Source organism: Furipterus horrens, unplaced genomic scaffold, assembly GCF_987537825.1.
Source record: "Furipterus horrens unplaced genomic scaffold, mFurHor1.1.pri manual_scaffold_6, whole genome shotgun sequence".
Taxonomy (NCBI): Eukaryota; Metazoa; Chordata; class Mammalia; order Chiroptera; family Furipteridae; genus Furipterus; species Furipterus horrens.
Window position 1 is genome coordinate 15,860,859 of NW_028327176.1, and position 16,142 is coordinate 15,877,000.

At 46.6% G+C, this 16,142-nt stretch overlaps 2 protein-coding genes across 2 annotated transcripts in view; both read left to right on the top strand.

Moving 5' to 3' along the window:
- The first annotated feature begins 471 nt into the window (after positions 1 to 471).
- Positions 472 to 3,617, top strand: FNDC4 (fibronectin type III domain containing 4). Its single transcript, XM_090280190.1, has 7 exons — positions 472 to 845; positions 1,032 to 1,176; positions 1,261 to 1,376; positions 1,640 to 1,844; positions 2,335 to 2,424; positions 2,740 to 2,864; positions 3,026 to 3,617. Exons 2-7 carry the CDS (start codon positions 1,056 to 1,058, stop codon positions 3,059 to 3,061), a joined length of 693 nt encoding a protein of 230 aa, XP_090136316.1. The 5' UTR covers positions 472 to 845; positions 1,032 to 1,055; the 3' UTR covers positions 3,062 to 3,617.
- A 2,104-nt stretch (positions 3,618 to 5,721) lies between these two features.
- Positions 5,722 to 16,142, top strand: part of IFT172 (intraflagellar transport 172) — a 31,443-nt gene continuing 21,022 nt past the window's right edge. The window contains exons 1-14 of the mRNA XM_090281007.1: positions 5,722 to 5,870; positions 8,811 to 8,954; positions 9,151 to 9,263; positions 9,678 to 9,717; positions 10,241 to 10,306; positions 10,514 to 10,593; positions 10,807 to 10,894; positions 11,675 to 11,889; positions 12,268 to 12,391; positions 12,801 to 12,896; positions 13,799 to 13,960; positions 14,319 to 14,372; positions 14,803 to 14,906; positions 15,066 to 15,151. Of these exons, the coding sequence (XP_090137133.1) occupies positions 5,832 to 5,870; positions 8,811 to 8,954; positions 9,151 to 9,263; positions 9,678 to 9,717; positions 10,241 to 10,306; positions 10,514 to 10,593; positions 10,807 to 10,894; positions 11,675 to 11,889; positions 12,268 to 12,391; positions 12,801 to 12,896; positions 13,799 to 13,960; positions 14,319 to 14,372; positions 14,803 to 14,906; positions 15,066 to 15,151 (1,411 nt within the window). The 5' untranslated portion in view covers positions 5,722 to 5,831. The remainder of the gene's footprint in view (positions 5,871 to 8,810; positions 8,955 to 9,150; positions 9,264 to 9,677; positions 9,718 to 10,240; positions 10,307 to 10,513; positions 10,594 to 10,806; positions 10,895 to 11,674; positions 11,890 to 12,267; positions 12,392 to 12,800; positions 12,897 to 13,798; positions 13,961 to 14,318; positions 14,373 to 14,802; positions 14,907 to 15,065; positions 15,152 to 16,142) is intronic.

Here is a 16,142-nt window from a genome sequence, read left to right on the forward strand (position 1 = left end):
TCTCAGGCACATAGACGACCCTCGATAAATATTTGCTTAATGTATAAAAGAATGAATGAGACCGAAAGGAATAAAGATCACATTACGGACGGAGCAAAGACTTGAAAGCTGACGCAGTCTGCAAGCAGAAGATTGTTAAAACAGTTATTACCTCGACCACTTTGTCCCCTCCCGCACTGGAGTGGAATTCCTCCTCCCAGCTGGCTACTTCCATCGGGGAGGGATGGGGCCATTCCGGGGGCCAGAGACCCTTGCACTTGTGCCTCTACCGTCGCCCCCTAAGGCTCATGGGACTGAGTCGGGGTGGGGTGGGGTGGGGGGAAAGATCTGAGGGAATGGGAGCCCACGGGGATGCCGCCAATGGGAGGGTCGTGGGAGGAGCCCCGAGAGAAGGGGGTGAGGGTGGGAGGGTGGGATGACGGCGGCAGGAACCCCCGCGGGGCGGGGCGGGGCGGGGACCGGCATATCCTGGCCAGGCTGCGGCGGAGCGAGCGGGGCCAGCTCTGCAGGAGGCAGCTGGCTCGGCGGAACCGTCACATCCCGCTGCAGGAGCCGGCGGAGACGGCCGCACAGCCTCCCGCACCGCGCACCCAGGCCAGCCGCTCACCCGCCGCCCCTCGCTCACCCACAGACTACGCAGCCCGTGTGAGCTCTGGGGGCATCGCAGCCCCGCAACCCGCGCCCGCTACGCCTCGGCTCTTGGCCCGCTGTTCGCCCCGTGCTACCCGCCTCACCGGGCCCGCGCCGGGATGGGGTAGGGGCTGCACCACCAACCCGGGCGATGGGTCGCCCCCTGGGCACCGAGCAGCCCCCCGAGGCCTGACCGACCGCAAGGACCGGCGGAGGTGGGTGTGGGCAGGGCAGAGCCGTGCACCGGTGATGCAGGAGCGGGGAAGGCGTGGGGAAAAGGGGGGCTCTGGGGCTGCTGCGGGCCGTGGGGAGCCCGGGAGAGTTGCTGCCCACTCGTGGGCTCCGAACAGGCCTTGACCACCGCCCCCCTTCTGCCCCCCACCAACTCGGGTCATCTCCAGGAGCCCCGCCTGGATGTCAAGTGGATGCCCCAGTGCCTCCTAGCGGACTCGGTGGGGACCATGGCTTCGCTGATGCCCCTCTCCCCGTATCTAAGCCCCACGGTCCTCCTGCTGGTCAGCTGTGACCTGGGCTTTGTGCGAGCAGGTGAGTAAAGCAGGACGGGGTGGGGATCAGCCAGAGCTAGTCTGGGTGGAACCTGTTAACCTGTTAACGTACTGGCACTCACAGACCGGCCTCCATCTCCTGTGAATGTGACAGTCACTCACCTCAGAGCCAACTCGGCCACCGTGTCCTGGGACGTCCCAGAAGGCAACATCGTCATTGGCTACTCCATTTCCCAGCAAGTATGAATCACCCTTCTGCTCCCCTAACTTGTGTCCTTGGATCACCGAATATTCCTTCAGGAACCATCCCCCCACCCCACCCCCACACACACCCAACCTCCCTCCCAGCAGTGGGAGAACCTGGGAGCTGGTGTTCCCTGGCTCAGGCTGCCCTTTTGTATCTTACTCCCTGGGAGTGCTTGAATGTTCAAGAGTCCTGGGTTGAGCCTGTGGCCTGAGACCGGGATGAGGCTGCCCTCTTCTCTCTCTCCATCTCCCTGCAGCGACAGAACGGCCCCGGACAGCGTGTGATCCGGGAGGTGAACACCACCACCCGAGCCTGTGCCCTCTGGGGCCTGGCTGAAGACAGCGACTACACTGTGCAGGTCAGGAGCATCGGCCTTCGGGGAGAGAGTCCCCCAGGTCCCCGGGTGCACTTCCGAACTCTCAAGGGTTCTGACCGGCTGCCTTCAAACAGCTCAAGCCCAGGTGAGGGTCTCAGCTATTGCCCACACTCTAAAGCTTTGCATTCTCTGGCTTTTTTATCTGGACTTTAGCCTCTTGTTTCTTTCTCCAAAGCAAGCAACAGTCTAGCTTAGATGAATAGAAGGATGATTTAATTCGTTGTACTGCCAGGAAAGGAAGGAAAGCAGGTTGGCAGGCGACTGGGTATAGGCAGGCTGCTAATGAATTGGTTGGAGGAAGGGCTTTTCAGCTCCCTTTTACCCAACCTCAGCTCACAGCAGCTGCAGCCTGTAGCTGCCACCTGCGTGAGCAAGTACCTGACCTGTAGCCCTCCGGCTTTTTAGCCTCTGACCACCTGTCCATCGATAGCTTCCCAGAGAGGGGCTACCAGGGGGCAACCACGTGACACGTCTAGCCTGACTCTAATCGCCAGCATCTCCATCCTTAACTGCCTGCACAGACTTAGCTCTCATGCTACTCCCCACAACCCAGATTCTGTCTCCTGCCTCCTCAGGTGATATCACAGTGGAGGGTCTGGATGGAGAGCGACCGCTACAGACCGGGGAAGTGGTCATCATTGTGGTGGTGTTGCTCATGTGGGCTGGTGAGTAAGCAGCCGGACAGGGGACCCATAATTGAGGAAATGGGGCTCAGTGAAGGTGGGAGGTGGTGAAGGTTGTTGGGAGAAAAGGGGGTGAGAGAAATGGAGTGGGAAGATGCTTAGTTGAGAAGGAGGAGCAGAAGTTTGAAGAGGAGAGGAGGTTATGGGGAGCTCAAAGAGAAAGATTAGGAGGGTGGTGCTTGTGCCTGGGCTAGGATTTTCTTCTCAGATTCTCTATAAACTGGGTATCTCCCTGCCCTTTGGGGCTATGAGTGGGGAGGCTGGGATCAAGGCTCAGATTGTATTGTTGTGTTTCAGCTGTAATCGGGCTCTTCTGCCGTCAGTATGATATCATCAAGGACAATGACTCCAACAACAACCCCAAGGAGAAGGGGAAGGGGCCAGAGCAGAGTCCTCAGGGAAGGCCAGTGGGGACAAGACAGGTGATGTGGGGCCAGTGAGGGAGGGAGGGTGATTCTGCCTCTAGGAGCAGCCAGGGAAAAGGGAGAAGGCCAAGGGGGAGCTGGAAAAGTGAATGAAAGTTTGGGATGGAGGAGGCTATTTCCTTTCTGAAATTAGAGACTCAAGCCATTTTCATTCATAGAAAAAGTCACCATCCATCAACACCATAGACGTATGAGTGAAGAAGCAACCAGAAGAGAGATGTCCTAACAACCTGGGGATGGGGATGGGGTCAGAGAGAACCTAAGATGATGATCTGTCCAAAACTGAAGGATCCCACCATCTCCCAGATGATAATGACACTCCCACAATCTCAGGCCTGGTACCCATCCTCTTTCCACTGTGAACAGGGCTAGAAGGTAGGTATGTTAGAGTCTGTGCCCCTGGACCTGGGGAGTGGCTATCAGATGGGATATCCTTCCATCCCCCAGGTCCAGGGGAGAATCACTTGTTCAACCCTATCCCATTAGGTCCCAAATGGGGCCCCGATTTCACCTGCATCAGGACTCTCAGCATCCCCAGCCGCCCCCACATGTTGCCTCTGGGTCTCAGAGAGGGGTTTCTGTGGGTACTCCCCCTCCCCCAGCAAATAAAAAAAGACAGACACTGCACTGCACTACTCCAATGTCTTCCATGGAGCCTCAGGTGCTCCCCCTTTTACCTGGCAGCATCCCCAGCTGTTGGTGATCTCACCCCTTGGACATTTTCCAATAAAGGTTCTTGGAGAAACTGGAGCTGACTGTATAGTATACTGTTTAGTATGCTGAAGACATTTTCCCATCTTCTTTCCTCTCACTACAAGGGCCCCTTAAACTACCACCAACTTGACAGGAGCAAACTCTCATTTTAAGGTGTTTGCTTTAACAGCCTGGAATGGGTGGAGAGAGGTTAGAAAGGGGCATAGAAAACTCCAGCCTTAGTTACTTTTGCTTCGTTGGGTTAGAAAGGGGAGAAGGAAAGGAGAGGATATAAATTCTTCCTGCACCAGTGGAAACTAATGTTATGTCACATGAGAGGACCAGTAGCCTTTTTATTTTCACATGAGCAGCCCAGCTCCTCATCATTTATTCCTTTGACTCCTCCACCAACCGTGAGCTCATTTTCAGAAAAGGACTGAACAGTGTCTTGGGACAAATGATAGAGCAGCTACACTACTGGATCCCTCGGTACCGTGTGCTCCTCCTGTGTGTTCCTGTGCCTATTCTTCCATGCCCTTGCTTTCCCTTTTGTTTCTGTCTCTGTTCATTCAGTCAAGGTCAGTAATAATTGTAAAACATAAATGACTTTATGTTCACTCTTTTCCATTATATTCAGAGGAGGATTCTGGAAATAAAGCCCAAGGCTTCAAACGCCCCCTGTCAAAAGAATTGTAACTTGGGCCCTGCAGCCTACTTGTTTTCTGTAAAAATAGGGGCTGTCCTCTATTCTTTCCTAAGTTCCAAGGGCAGTTAGTGCCAGTGAAATACCAGTTGACATTTGCAGCCACTGTGGGGCGCAAGGCTTCAGGACCCAGAATCTGTCTGGAAAGCATATGCTGTGCTTTCTGGAGGGTTACAGGTCTTCTAATTACAGATCTTTCCAGAGGAGCCTTATGAATAACTTGTTTTCTGAATCTTGATCTCACTGGTATGTTACAAGAACTTAAACCAATAATTCTGAAAGAGACCCTAATCCAAACAAAGATCAAGAAGTCAATACCTTTTCTACTTAATCAAGCTTCAAACCCAGGTATCACAAGGCAACCTTAACCTATCAGATGAATCGATTTCTGACTTGCCCTCTACTCTGAACCATGAAAGTATCCTGATCTAATCAGCTGTCTTTAATCCACCATTACTCAATTTGGAAGCAGGTTACCTTACTTTTCCCTGGCCACTGGTTCCAAAACACTCATCTCTCAGACTTGACACATCATTTTTTGGGACGGGAGTGTCACAGGGTACAGTGGCATAGAGATAGGGAGGTGAAGGTTGAAAAGGAATATAAAGGATGTTCAAATGTGCCAACTCTGAGTTAAATCCCAGTCCCATCCTTAACTATTAGCTTGGACTAATGACTCATCTAATCCTGGTCTCCTGTTAGGTAAAATGATAATGCTATCCCCTTCAAAAGGTGGCTTTGAGCCCAGACTGGTTTGAGTATTATCCCCAAAGCAAAAGATCGTTGGTTCAATTCCCAGTCAGGGCACATGCCTGGGTTGCAGTAGGTCCCAGTTGGGGCCCATGCCAAGAGGCAACCAATCGATATCTTTCTCACATCAATGTTTCTTTCCTTCTCTTTCTCCCTCCATTTTCCTCTCTCTGAAAAAAAAAAAAATAGCCCTGGCTGGTGTGGCTCACTCAGTGGGTAAATAAAATTTTTTTTAAATAAGGAAAAATAAAATATTTTTAAAAGGCAGTTTTGAGCGTAAATGAGATAATGCACGTGCAGCACTTTGCACAGTAAACCTGGCTGACACATACTGAGTATTCACTCTTAGCTATCATTATTGGCCTTGTGATACCATGCCAGTCATATAACTCATTTGAATTCAATTCCGTCAACTGTAGAAGATCTAGAATAGCAACTGCCCTGCTTTCCTTCGGGGCTGATAGGATTAAAAGAATGCGCTCAGCCACGCTCATGTACATCAGAGGCCGAGAAGGAGGGCGGTTACATAGACGCCGGGTTTGCAGCTAAACTGTGAGCTTGGCTTGATCTTGAGTTTGCGAAGAGCGACGGGATTGGTCAAGAAGAGGATTCGTCGTCCTAGCCAGGTCCCGCCCTAAATCTCATTGCGCCTGCGCACGTTCTGTTTGCTTCGCCGCGAACTACGTGATGACCTTGCGACGTGTGTTGCGCTCCGGTCGCATCTGCGTCAGCGGCGTAGCTGCGGCTGCGTAGCGGGTTGTCCAGGTAACCACGGGAGTTGCTGGTGTCTGGTGGCACCTGAGAGACAGGTGTTCGTCATGCAGCTGAAGCACCTGAGAACCCTGCTGAGCCCTCAGGTGAGGAGTTGCGTGCCCTTTCCTTCCCCTGCCCGCCTTAACGTTCCAAGAAAAGTGGGGACTGAAGTTGAATAATGTTGAGCGCCTACTGTGTGCAGAAGACTAAAGGCTGTAGCGGCTCCGCTGCGTCGATAGTGCTCAGTAGGCGAGATGGACCGCGAGCCCCTGCAGCTTGCATTAGGTTTCACTTAGCATCAGTTTTGTACCAGGCCCCGCCCTGGGGCTCGGAGGGATCCAGAACTAGCTGTTATTGTTCCTGCCTTCCAAAAGCTCAGACTAGAGGGAGAGGCGCGCGTGTAAACAACGAACATAAACCTACACCTAATTAAATAAGCGCTTTAAGTAAGTGCAAGCCCCCAAAGAGGGAGTGCAGAAGACCGCACTGTTCGTTCTCGTGGTGGAGATCTCTGATCCAGAAGAGGCTGGGTACTTGGGGAGGGACCCTGAAAACATGTTGAGGAAAGGCCGGGTTTTGGAGTTAGGATACCAGAATTCAAGTCCTAGCGACACCACTATTTGAAATATATAAATGACCTGATATTTCAGGCCTTAGCCCTAATCGCACAGTTTCTCAGCACTCGCCCTAATCGCAACCTTAGGGGATTGGGAAGAGTTGAAGGAGGTACAATTGTATACACAAAAGAACACTGTAAACTGGAAAACAGTGTAAAAAAATGGATAGAAAAGAGAGAAGGACATTCAAAATTCAAAGAACAAAATAATACAAAATAATATGTCTGTCATAACTGAATGTTTAATAGCATAAGAAGTTAGGGTTGTGGTTTATGAAGATAGACACACATGGATTTACATCTCGGTTCTGTCACAAATTGTATTTGTGAACTTGAGCAAATTACTTATGCATACCTCAGTTTCCCCACTTGTAAAATATGCATAATAATAGCATCTACCTCAGTTATGAGATCAAACAGGATAACGCATATCAAATACTTATCAAAATGCCTAGTCTAGCCCTGGCTGGGAGACTCGGTTGGAACGTCGTCCTGTACACCAGAAGGTTGCAGGTTTGATCCCCGGTCATGGCAACATATTTAGGTTGTGAGTTCGATCCCTGGTTGGGGCATAGGCAGGAGGCAACGGTGGGTGTTTCTCACATCGATGTGTGTGTGTCTCTCTCTCCCTTCCTCTTTCTCTAAAATCGATAAATGTATCCTTTGATGAGGATTAAAGAAAAAAATGCCTAGCCTGTGATAAGTGCTTGTTAAAGTTTAGCTATTATTGTTCTGTTTCCAACCACATTTAATCCTCACAACAGTCCTGTGAAGTACACATTGGGGAGAAAGGAGAACTGATTGATTATGGGAGTTAGGAAGGCTTAAGAAAGGATGTGGCATTAGGAGAATAGGAGGAGATTAGAACTAAAGAGAGATGTGCCCGTTGCTCACTAGACTGCCCCCTGAATCTGTAACTTAAAAATTCCTTTACCCGAATGAAATAATTGGAAGTGAAATCTCCCTTTACTCTTTCAAAATAAGATGATATATCATGATGCAGGAAAGGGCCAAATGCCCAGAACTGGAAAAAAAAAATGATGAAGGAAAATGATTGGCAATGATTGTTGAGGAGCCCTCAGCCCTTCTATCACGACTTAAGAGTTGGAGGGTGAGCCCTGACCATTGTAGCTCAACTGGCTGGACATTGCCCTGCAGGGCCAGAAGTCACAGGTTCAATTCCTGGTCAGGACACATGCCTGGGTTGTGGGCAGAAGGCATCAATGTTTCTCTCCATCCCTTTCTCCTTCCCTTCCCCTCTCTCTAAAAGTAAATAATTAAATCTTTTTTTTTTTAAGTAACAGGCACCTTTTTAAAAAGTTAGAGGATGATACTGGTGGTGGTATGGCTATTTTCTGGCTATGGTTTGAGGATTTTGGTGAAAAAAGCCTTTTTTGACACCTCTGGCTTTGGAGATAAGTGGGTTAGGAGTGATAAGTAACTGTTTTAAGCCAGTGCTCTAGAGCCCAAGTACTTAATCAAACAATTGAAGCAGAACCATAGTGGACCAGGGCTGGTGGTAGAAGGGACTGACATGCAAGAATAATTCACTGGGAAATGGTCCCTTCTAACTTAGGCTTTTGTGAAGTGTATAGTTAAGTGAGAAAAAAGAAAAAGGTGGCATTGTTCATTCTAAGTCTCAACTCTGATTAATTTTTACTCTGTATTTTAGAACTTTTGCTACAATTCCCTTTCCTACCAAATAAACCCAAAATCCTAGCTTTGAGGATCCTTCTTGAAGTGACCTCAGTCTGTTTTTCTTGCCTTACCTCTTCTATTCTATTTACAAGGTAGTTTCGGCTAAATTAAATTACTATTTCTTGACCGTACTTGCCTTTGCTCATGACATTCCTTCCACCTCAGTTAATTTCCCCATTCAGCTGCATTCATTCTTCAACACTTAATGCTGATACACAAGCACAAATGATCTCAGACTTCTCCAAACTATTATAGAGCTTTGTACATACCTTGCTTATGGGACTTTTCCTTTTCTTTGCACCATTTTATTAGTTACGGGGGCAGGGACCATGTTTTGCTCTTTGTCTCCGTCTCAGCTCCTGGCCAAGTGCCTTTTTTCAGTAAGGTACTCAAAAAATATTAATTGAATAAATGGCTAAAGACCAAAAATTAGATTAATGACTTTATTTCAGTAGCACACTTAGGATATGAGTGGACAAGACTGTTACAGGGACACATTGATACAATTGAATAAGCTTGTGACCTCTTAGTACATTTGCCTTGTGGGTCTCTGGCAGCACCTTGTTTTCATAGTCTAGGGCTTTATGGCCTTGGAGACCAGAATGGATCATGGGTATCTCTTTGTTTGAAGGAAAACTGACAAAAGTCACACTAGAAGTAATAGAACTAGAAATGCTTTTTGGCATTCTGGACCAGCATGGATTTATTTTTGTCCCCTTTGCCTCTGCAGGATGGAGCTGCAAAGGTGACCTGCATGGCTTGGTCCCAGAACAACGCCAAATTTGCTGTCTGCACAGTGGACCGAGTGGTGTTGCTATATGATGAACATGGAGAGCGGAGAGATAAATTCTCCACCAAACCAGCTGACATGAAGGTAAAGAGTACTCCTGTGTACCTTACCCTATGACAGGGCCTTCAGAACCTGAAAAACTTTCTAACCCAATTCCTAGTCATAGGCATAGGAAATGGCCTGCCCTTCCAGTTCTCAGTGTAAACCACTCAAGTTCACTGCAGTCACACATGCACATTTTTCTCATTCCTTTTCTTTTCTTTTTTTTTTTAACTCCTAGTATGGCAGAAAGAGCTATATGGTGAAGGGCATGGCTTTTTCTCCTGATTCCACTAAAATTGCCGTAGGACAGACTGACAACATCATCTATGTGTACAAGATTGGAGAAGACTGGTAAGGACAGAGTTTGGGGGAAGCAGGTGACTCCGATAAGATGGGGAATGCAAGAGGAAATGCCTCACTGGGGAGGGAGAATGGAGAGGAGAGGAGCCAAGCTGGGGAATGGAAGGCGGAGTCTGTTTTTGCTTCCCTCCCTTTGCCTGCCCGATGTGTTCTGCAATCCTGTCCCGGGAGAAATTAGTCTTAAGTCAACAAGGAGGCCCTGAGAGATCCTGGGGAGCCCTGGGTTATGTAGCATCTTTGATATTGTTCCAAAGCTACTCAGGCTCCCTCTTATGCCTCCTTTCAGGGCCCCTGTGGAGTAGTAGGAAGGTATCTGCTCTTTCTTCTCTTCCCCCAGCATTATTTGTATCAACTTATTTATGAAAATGGTTTCTAATGTGTTGTTTTCCCTTCTTTATTTGGCAGGGGTGACAAGAAAGTCATCTGTAACAAGTTCATCCAGACGGTAAAGTTCAAACGAGTGCCTGGGAGATTAGGATGAACAAACATGTATCAGTGTACCTGCTTATAAATGCAGCCAAGAGTTGCGTTTTTATTTTTATTTTTTAAAGATCTTATTTATTTATTTTTCAGAGAGAGGGGAAGGAAGGGAGAAAGAGAGGGAGAGAAACACCACTGTGTGGTTGCCTCTTGCAAGCCCCCAGCTGGGGACCCAGCCTGCAACCCAGGCTTGTGCCCTGACTGGGAATCGAACCTGCGACACTGGTCCGCAGGCCGGCACTCAGTCCAGGAGTTGCATTTTTAAACATCTGCATCTGACTTTTTCTACTGCAAGGATGGCGCTACCTGGCTGCTCATCCTCATCTACCTTCCTCCTTAGAGCCAAGCTGTGTCCCCTCCTCTCCATCCCTATAGGTGGTTGGAGTGGTGGCATATGGCAAGGTGTCTAGGTAGTTCAGATTCATGCTACTGTCAATGTGTTAATCCATGTAGACGTGATTAACCTTTTCATTCTTGCTTTCTTACAGAGTGCTGTCACCTGTCTGCAGTGGCCAGCAGAGTACACCATTGTCTTTGGACTGGCTGAAGGGAAGGTAAAAGAGGGAAGAGAACCACAGGAGAGGTTATGGGTGGGAATAATTGTTCTGGGGAGAGAAATGCAGTTAATCTTTCTTAGGGTCAAGTTGTATACTGGAGGAGAATACAGAGGGACCACATTTTGTTCTGTTTTTTCTTTCTTTAGGACCTGGGTGAAATTGAAAGTACCCTAACCAGACTTGTGTTCATTCTCCCATTTTCAGGTTCGTTTAGCAAACACTAAAACTAATAAGTCATCTACCATCTACGGGACAGAATCTTACGTGGTGTCGCTGACAACAAAGTGAGTAAGAAGAGTGGTATCCTGAGAGTTTGGAGGTGGTAGGAAAAAGCTATGGGGAACTTTGGGTTGGGAGACCATAGTATGAAATATGGGGACGACTGGTAGCAGGAACCACAGGCAGGATAGTGTTTGACAGAGAAAGGGGAATTTCCTGGTGAGACAGAGTAATCTTTTTCTGCATTTCTCTCCTTTTCTTCTTTTCCCCTTTTTCAGTTGCTCTGGGAAAGGAATTCTCTCTGGTCACGCAGATGGCACTATTGTTAGGTATTTCTTTGACGATGAAGGGTCTGGAGAGTCACAGGTATGAATAAAGGATGCTCTGGGATAAGGGGTAAGGAAATCCCAAGAGTGCTCCTAGGGAAGGCTGGACGCTAAGGAATTTTGACTGAGGTGCTGGGGAAGGAGGCTGGGGAGAGATGGGTGGGTGTGGCCACAGAGGGGATTTGTGTTTAGGGTGCCAGAGGGTGATGTTTATGGGAAAGGGTGAGTCAGATGGAAGGAACCTGCAGACGAAGGGAAATAAAAATTCTGAGAGTAATGAAAAGTGAAAATTATTTTCATTATATAAAAATACATATTATGTATATAGATGTATAGATGAAAGACATGTTTCCTCTCAAGAGGGAAAAGATGGAGGATAAAAGGAATGTTCATGTTTTACTCTTAATTCTTTTTGGTGTGAATCATTTACATTTAGAATTACTTGTGTAATACTTAATTAAGTGTATCCACCTTAAAAAATTAAAATTAAAAAAGAGCCATAGCTCCCTGTGGTTGGTTAATGTGTAGGACATCTCCCTTTGGGGGACCTTATTAGGTACATATTAACTATCTCCAACACGTAAGAATCTTGAGGTTTCCTCTTGAGCACAGGGTCAGTAAGTGTGTGCATATATCATATGTAAGTGTGTGTGAGTATAAGAGAGAAAGACAATTTGTGAAGTCTTCAGGATTAGGATGTGTCAGGAGAAAGATGTCTGCAGAGTACGATGATCAGAGTGTGTCTGGTGCTGGGAATGAGGCACTTCCAGGGTGGAGTCCTCAGAGTCAGAGTGATTGAAACTCTCTACTTCTGTCTTAGGGTAAGCTGGTTAACCACCCATGCCCGCCCTATGCCTTGGCTTGGGCTACCAGCAGCATCGTGGCAGCAGGCTGTGATCGGAGGATTGTGGCCTATGGAAAGGAAGGCCACGTGCTACAAACTTTTGATTACAGCCGTGACCCGCAGGAGCGGGAGTTCACCACCGCGGCAGCAAGTCCTGGGGGCCAGTCTGTTGTGCTGGGAAGTTATGACAGGTGGGTCCTCTTTCCAGTCTGCATCTTCTGCCTACTTTCCCTGTGTACAATCTGCCTTAATCCAGTTATTCTCAACCAGAGTGAGAGACTGGGTCAGAATCAGGTGTATATTGAAAGAGAGTCTCAGGTTTTAATGTATGCACTTCCTCTTTATTGGCACATTGGCCGATGCAAAATGCACGTGCTCTGTTGCATCTCTGTGCCTCTCTCTGGGATTCCACAGTGGGATTTATCTCCACCTTCTTTGTGTTCCCATTGTCCCTTTTCAGACCACCGGCTTAGGTTTATCACATGTATTATACATGGGTGTTTGTCTCTATCTGGCTAAACTGAAGAGCCCTTGAGAAGAGAACCACATACTTACATATTTTATTTCAGACTTCGGGTGCTCAACTGGAGCCCTCGAAGAAGCATCTGGGAAGAGGCGAAGCCCAAAGAGATCGCCAACTTATACACCATCACTGCCCTGGCCTGGAAGCGGGATGGCTCGCGGCTCTGTGCGGTATGTTAGCAGTTAACACCTTTCTGCATTGCTGACGTTTTCCAAATTAGGAAAATTCGGCCTTATCCTAAAGCACTCTCTCCTGACACCAGAGAATCTCCTCCTTCCTTTTGACCCCAGCCTAAAAATCTGGCATTACAGAAAGGAAAGAGAAATGCATACTTTATTGGAGGCCAAAAGGGACAAAGAGTTGTATAAGCTGGGCTGATTTCTCCCTCACAGCTCATCACTCTGCCTGTGAGTCCCGTGTTTGCCACCTCTCTTCCTGCTGGTACTTCCAAAAACCAGCAGCCCTTTACCACCAGCTCTTCTCTAGATTCTAGAGTCTATGTTTTGAAGGTGTCTCTAGATACATTCCCGTGCCCGTGCACCACGTGTGTTCCCTTCTCGGTGTCCCTCTCCTTTCTAGGGCACACTCTGTGGTGGAGTGGAACAGTTTGACTGCTGCCTCCGAAGGAGCATCTATAAGAACAAGTTTGAGTTGACGTATGTGGGACCTAGCCAGGTAAGCTGCTAAAAGCCTGCCACACCAAGATCTTGCCGTGGCTCCTTCATCTTTGGAATACTTCCCTGCCTTCTCGCCACAGCCACAGTGTCAAATTTAACCTCTGGCAGGGTTTTTCTGGGGAACAGAATGTGTTGAGGCAACTGTCTGGCAACTTTCCTGAAAAAATTCTTCCAGCTTGTTGTAAGAAAAGGTATAAACAACCAGGCTTCAGGGATATGGAGATTGCCACTTACATCTCCCTGGTTTAAAACCTCACTGCCCGTACGATGGCAACTGGAGGAGTTGATAAGTAGGATTACACGGGCGAATTCCATTGTTTTAGGGCCACTGAACTCACTGTGTATGATACTACAAGTTAATTTCTTAGTTCCAAGCCCACTTTTTTCTACCTTTATCTTCCTTCTTTCTTTTATTTATTATTCATTGATTCCTTCATTCTTTCGTTTTGTCCAGAAACATTTATCAATTCTCTATGTGTCAGCACTGTTAGTCAATGAGAATTCAAAGCTAGTTATCTGTAATACTCTGTACCTTAAAAGGAGATCATTCCAGATATAGATATAGATACATAGTAACAGTGGTAAGAGTTATCATAAAGGTTTCTGCAAAGAGCTACGGGAAAATAGGGAGAGTGGTTGGTTTTATCCAGAGGAACTTTCAGAATCACATGTATTATAAACATCAAAAGAGATAATGTATGAAAACATTTCATAAATAATAAAGCACTATGTAAATGTGATGTGCTCTTATTACTAACAGTATCCTAGAATCCTAGGCCAGTTGAGGAAACAAGATATCAGCTTTTTTTAGCACTGTGGAGGTGAGCAAAGGGCTCAGCATGTTCACCCCTCTTTTGAGTTGGGGGAAGCCTAGGGAGCTTAGACTTGTCCCCTACCAAGGTGATTGTGAAGAACCTATCAACGGGGACCCGAGTGGTACTCAAGTCACACTATGGCTATGAGGTGGAAGAAGTGAAAATCCTGGGAAAGGAACGTTACCTGGTGGCCCACACGTCAGACACACTGCTGCTGGGGGACCTGAACACTAATCGCCTCAGTGAGGTAGGAACCCAAATGGAGGCGTGGGGAATGGGGCTTCCTGAATTGCTGCTTCGGGGGAGCCAGTGTCCCTAGGCGGAGGAGCTCCACAGGAAGCTCTAACATTATGGTACTGGGGATCTAGTTTCAGGGAATGAGGCCCAGGAGGTTTAGAATCCTGAATGTGAATCACCACTGTTAGACTGTTTTCATGCCATCTCTCAGAAACGTAGGGACAAGAGCAAAATCTGACATAGCACCTCTCTTGTGTAGTGTCAAAGCCTCCCCAGACTCAATTGCTCTGCCCTTACCCCTTCATTCTTTCAGCATTGTCTTGGATAGTTGCCCACATTATTCCCTGTGTCTTCTCTTCCCTTTACAGGTAGCTTGGCGGGGTTCTGGTGGCAATGAGAAGTATTTTTTTGAAAATGAAAATGTGAGTAGATCTTTATTCCATCTTGATAAGCCTCCTCCCAGCTCCTGTGTCAGAAGGATGCAAATGGCGCCCTGGCCGGGTAGTTCAGTTAATTAGAGCATCGTCCTGATAAGCCAAGGTAGAGGGTTCAATCCCCAGTCAGGGCACATACAAGAATCAACCAATGAATGCATAAATAAGTGGAAAAACAAACTGATGTCTCTCTCTCAAAATCAATAAATAAAAATATTTTTTAAATGAAGGATGGCAAGTGGCAACAGGTTGATAAATAAAGTTGCAAGAGTAGATAAAGGTAAAGGGTGAAATAGGTAGAGGAAAAGAACAGAGGGAAAAGTGGGAGTCACTTTGAACTGAACGTACACTTCCATCTACTGTTTTTCTGTTTCATCACGCAACCTTTCTACCATATAACAATTCCATTCACCCCCAGGTATGCATGATCTTCAATGCTGGAGAGTTAACCCTGGTGGAATATGGGAGTAATGATACCCTGGGTTCTGTACGTACTGAGTTCATGAACCCCCATCTCATCAGGTAACCCCACAAGGTTCTCTAAAAAGAATTCCTTTTTAACTTGTAATTCCTGTGTCCTCAGATTAACCTGAAAACTTCATCCCTTACAGGACTTGAGTCCTTGATAAACACCCCAACTGCCTCAGCCCACTTTGCCTTACCTCGTCTTTCATGTTTCAGTGTCCGTATTAATGAGAGGCGTCAGCGAGGAATGGAAGAGAATAAGAAATTGGCTTATCTTGTTGATATTAAGACTATTGCTATAGGTAAGACCCTGTCATAAGTTTCGTAACAAAATAGGTGTTTATAGTGCACATCCACATCACAGGACTGTGTGCAGTGGAGGATCCAGGAATCTGAGAGGTAATGTGTGACCCCTCTGTACAGTGGCTATGTGAAATGTTCAAATCCGTATGTGCATGTCTACATATAGATACGTTGGTACATATATAGTCCTGCCCATATAATTTTCCGTGTTCTCTGGGTATATATCTTAGGTCTGAGAAATTACAAAGTAGAGAAGAACCATTAGCAAATTTATAAATTTTCCTGTTTAGACTTCACAAGGATCATAGACTCTTAAAACTGGACGGGGCCTTATTTTCTGTATGTTTTGTCGTTAGTAACTAGTGATGAGATGCTGTTTGCATTTCACATATAAATGCTGTTTACATTTATAAATCTTATTTTATCTACTAATTTTTAATTTTTATTATGAAATGTTTTAAGCATAGAAGAAAGTATAGAGAATAGCATAGTATTCTCTAGGAAGTATAGAGAATAACATACCTATATAGGGCAGTTGTAAAGAGCAGGGCTCTGCAGTCAAACCTTCCCACTTCTCTACTAGTACCTGTGTGGTCTTAGGTAAGTTACCTAACCTTCCTGTATCTTAGTTTCCTCATGCACAAGATGGGGATAAAAATAATACCTGCCTCATATGAAACGCACTTAGACTGGTGTTTGGTACATAATAAGAATGTTAGCTATTCATATAATACTAATATTACTATTACTTGTGTGTCCATACCCAGTTCTGTCAAATCCTTAACATTTCATTATATTTACCCTGGCTCTTTAATCTCCTCTCTTACTGATGAACACGTAAGTTGTTGGTTTTCACGGTTCCAGAGTTTCAGTTCACAAAGATTTATACCTAGAGTGGAATCGCTGAATCATAGAAGAGGTACATCTTTAATTTCACAAAATATTTCCAAATTGCTCTCCAAAGAGATTGTACTGATTTACATTCCTTCC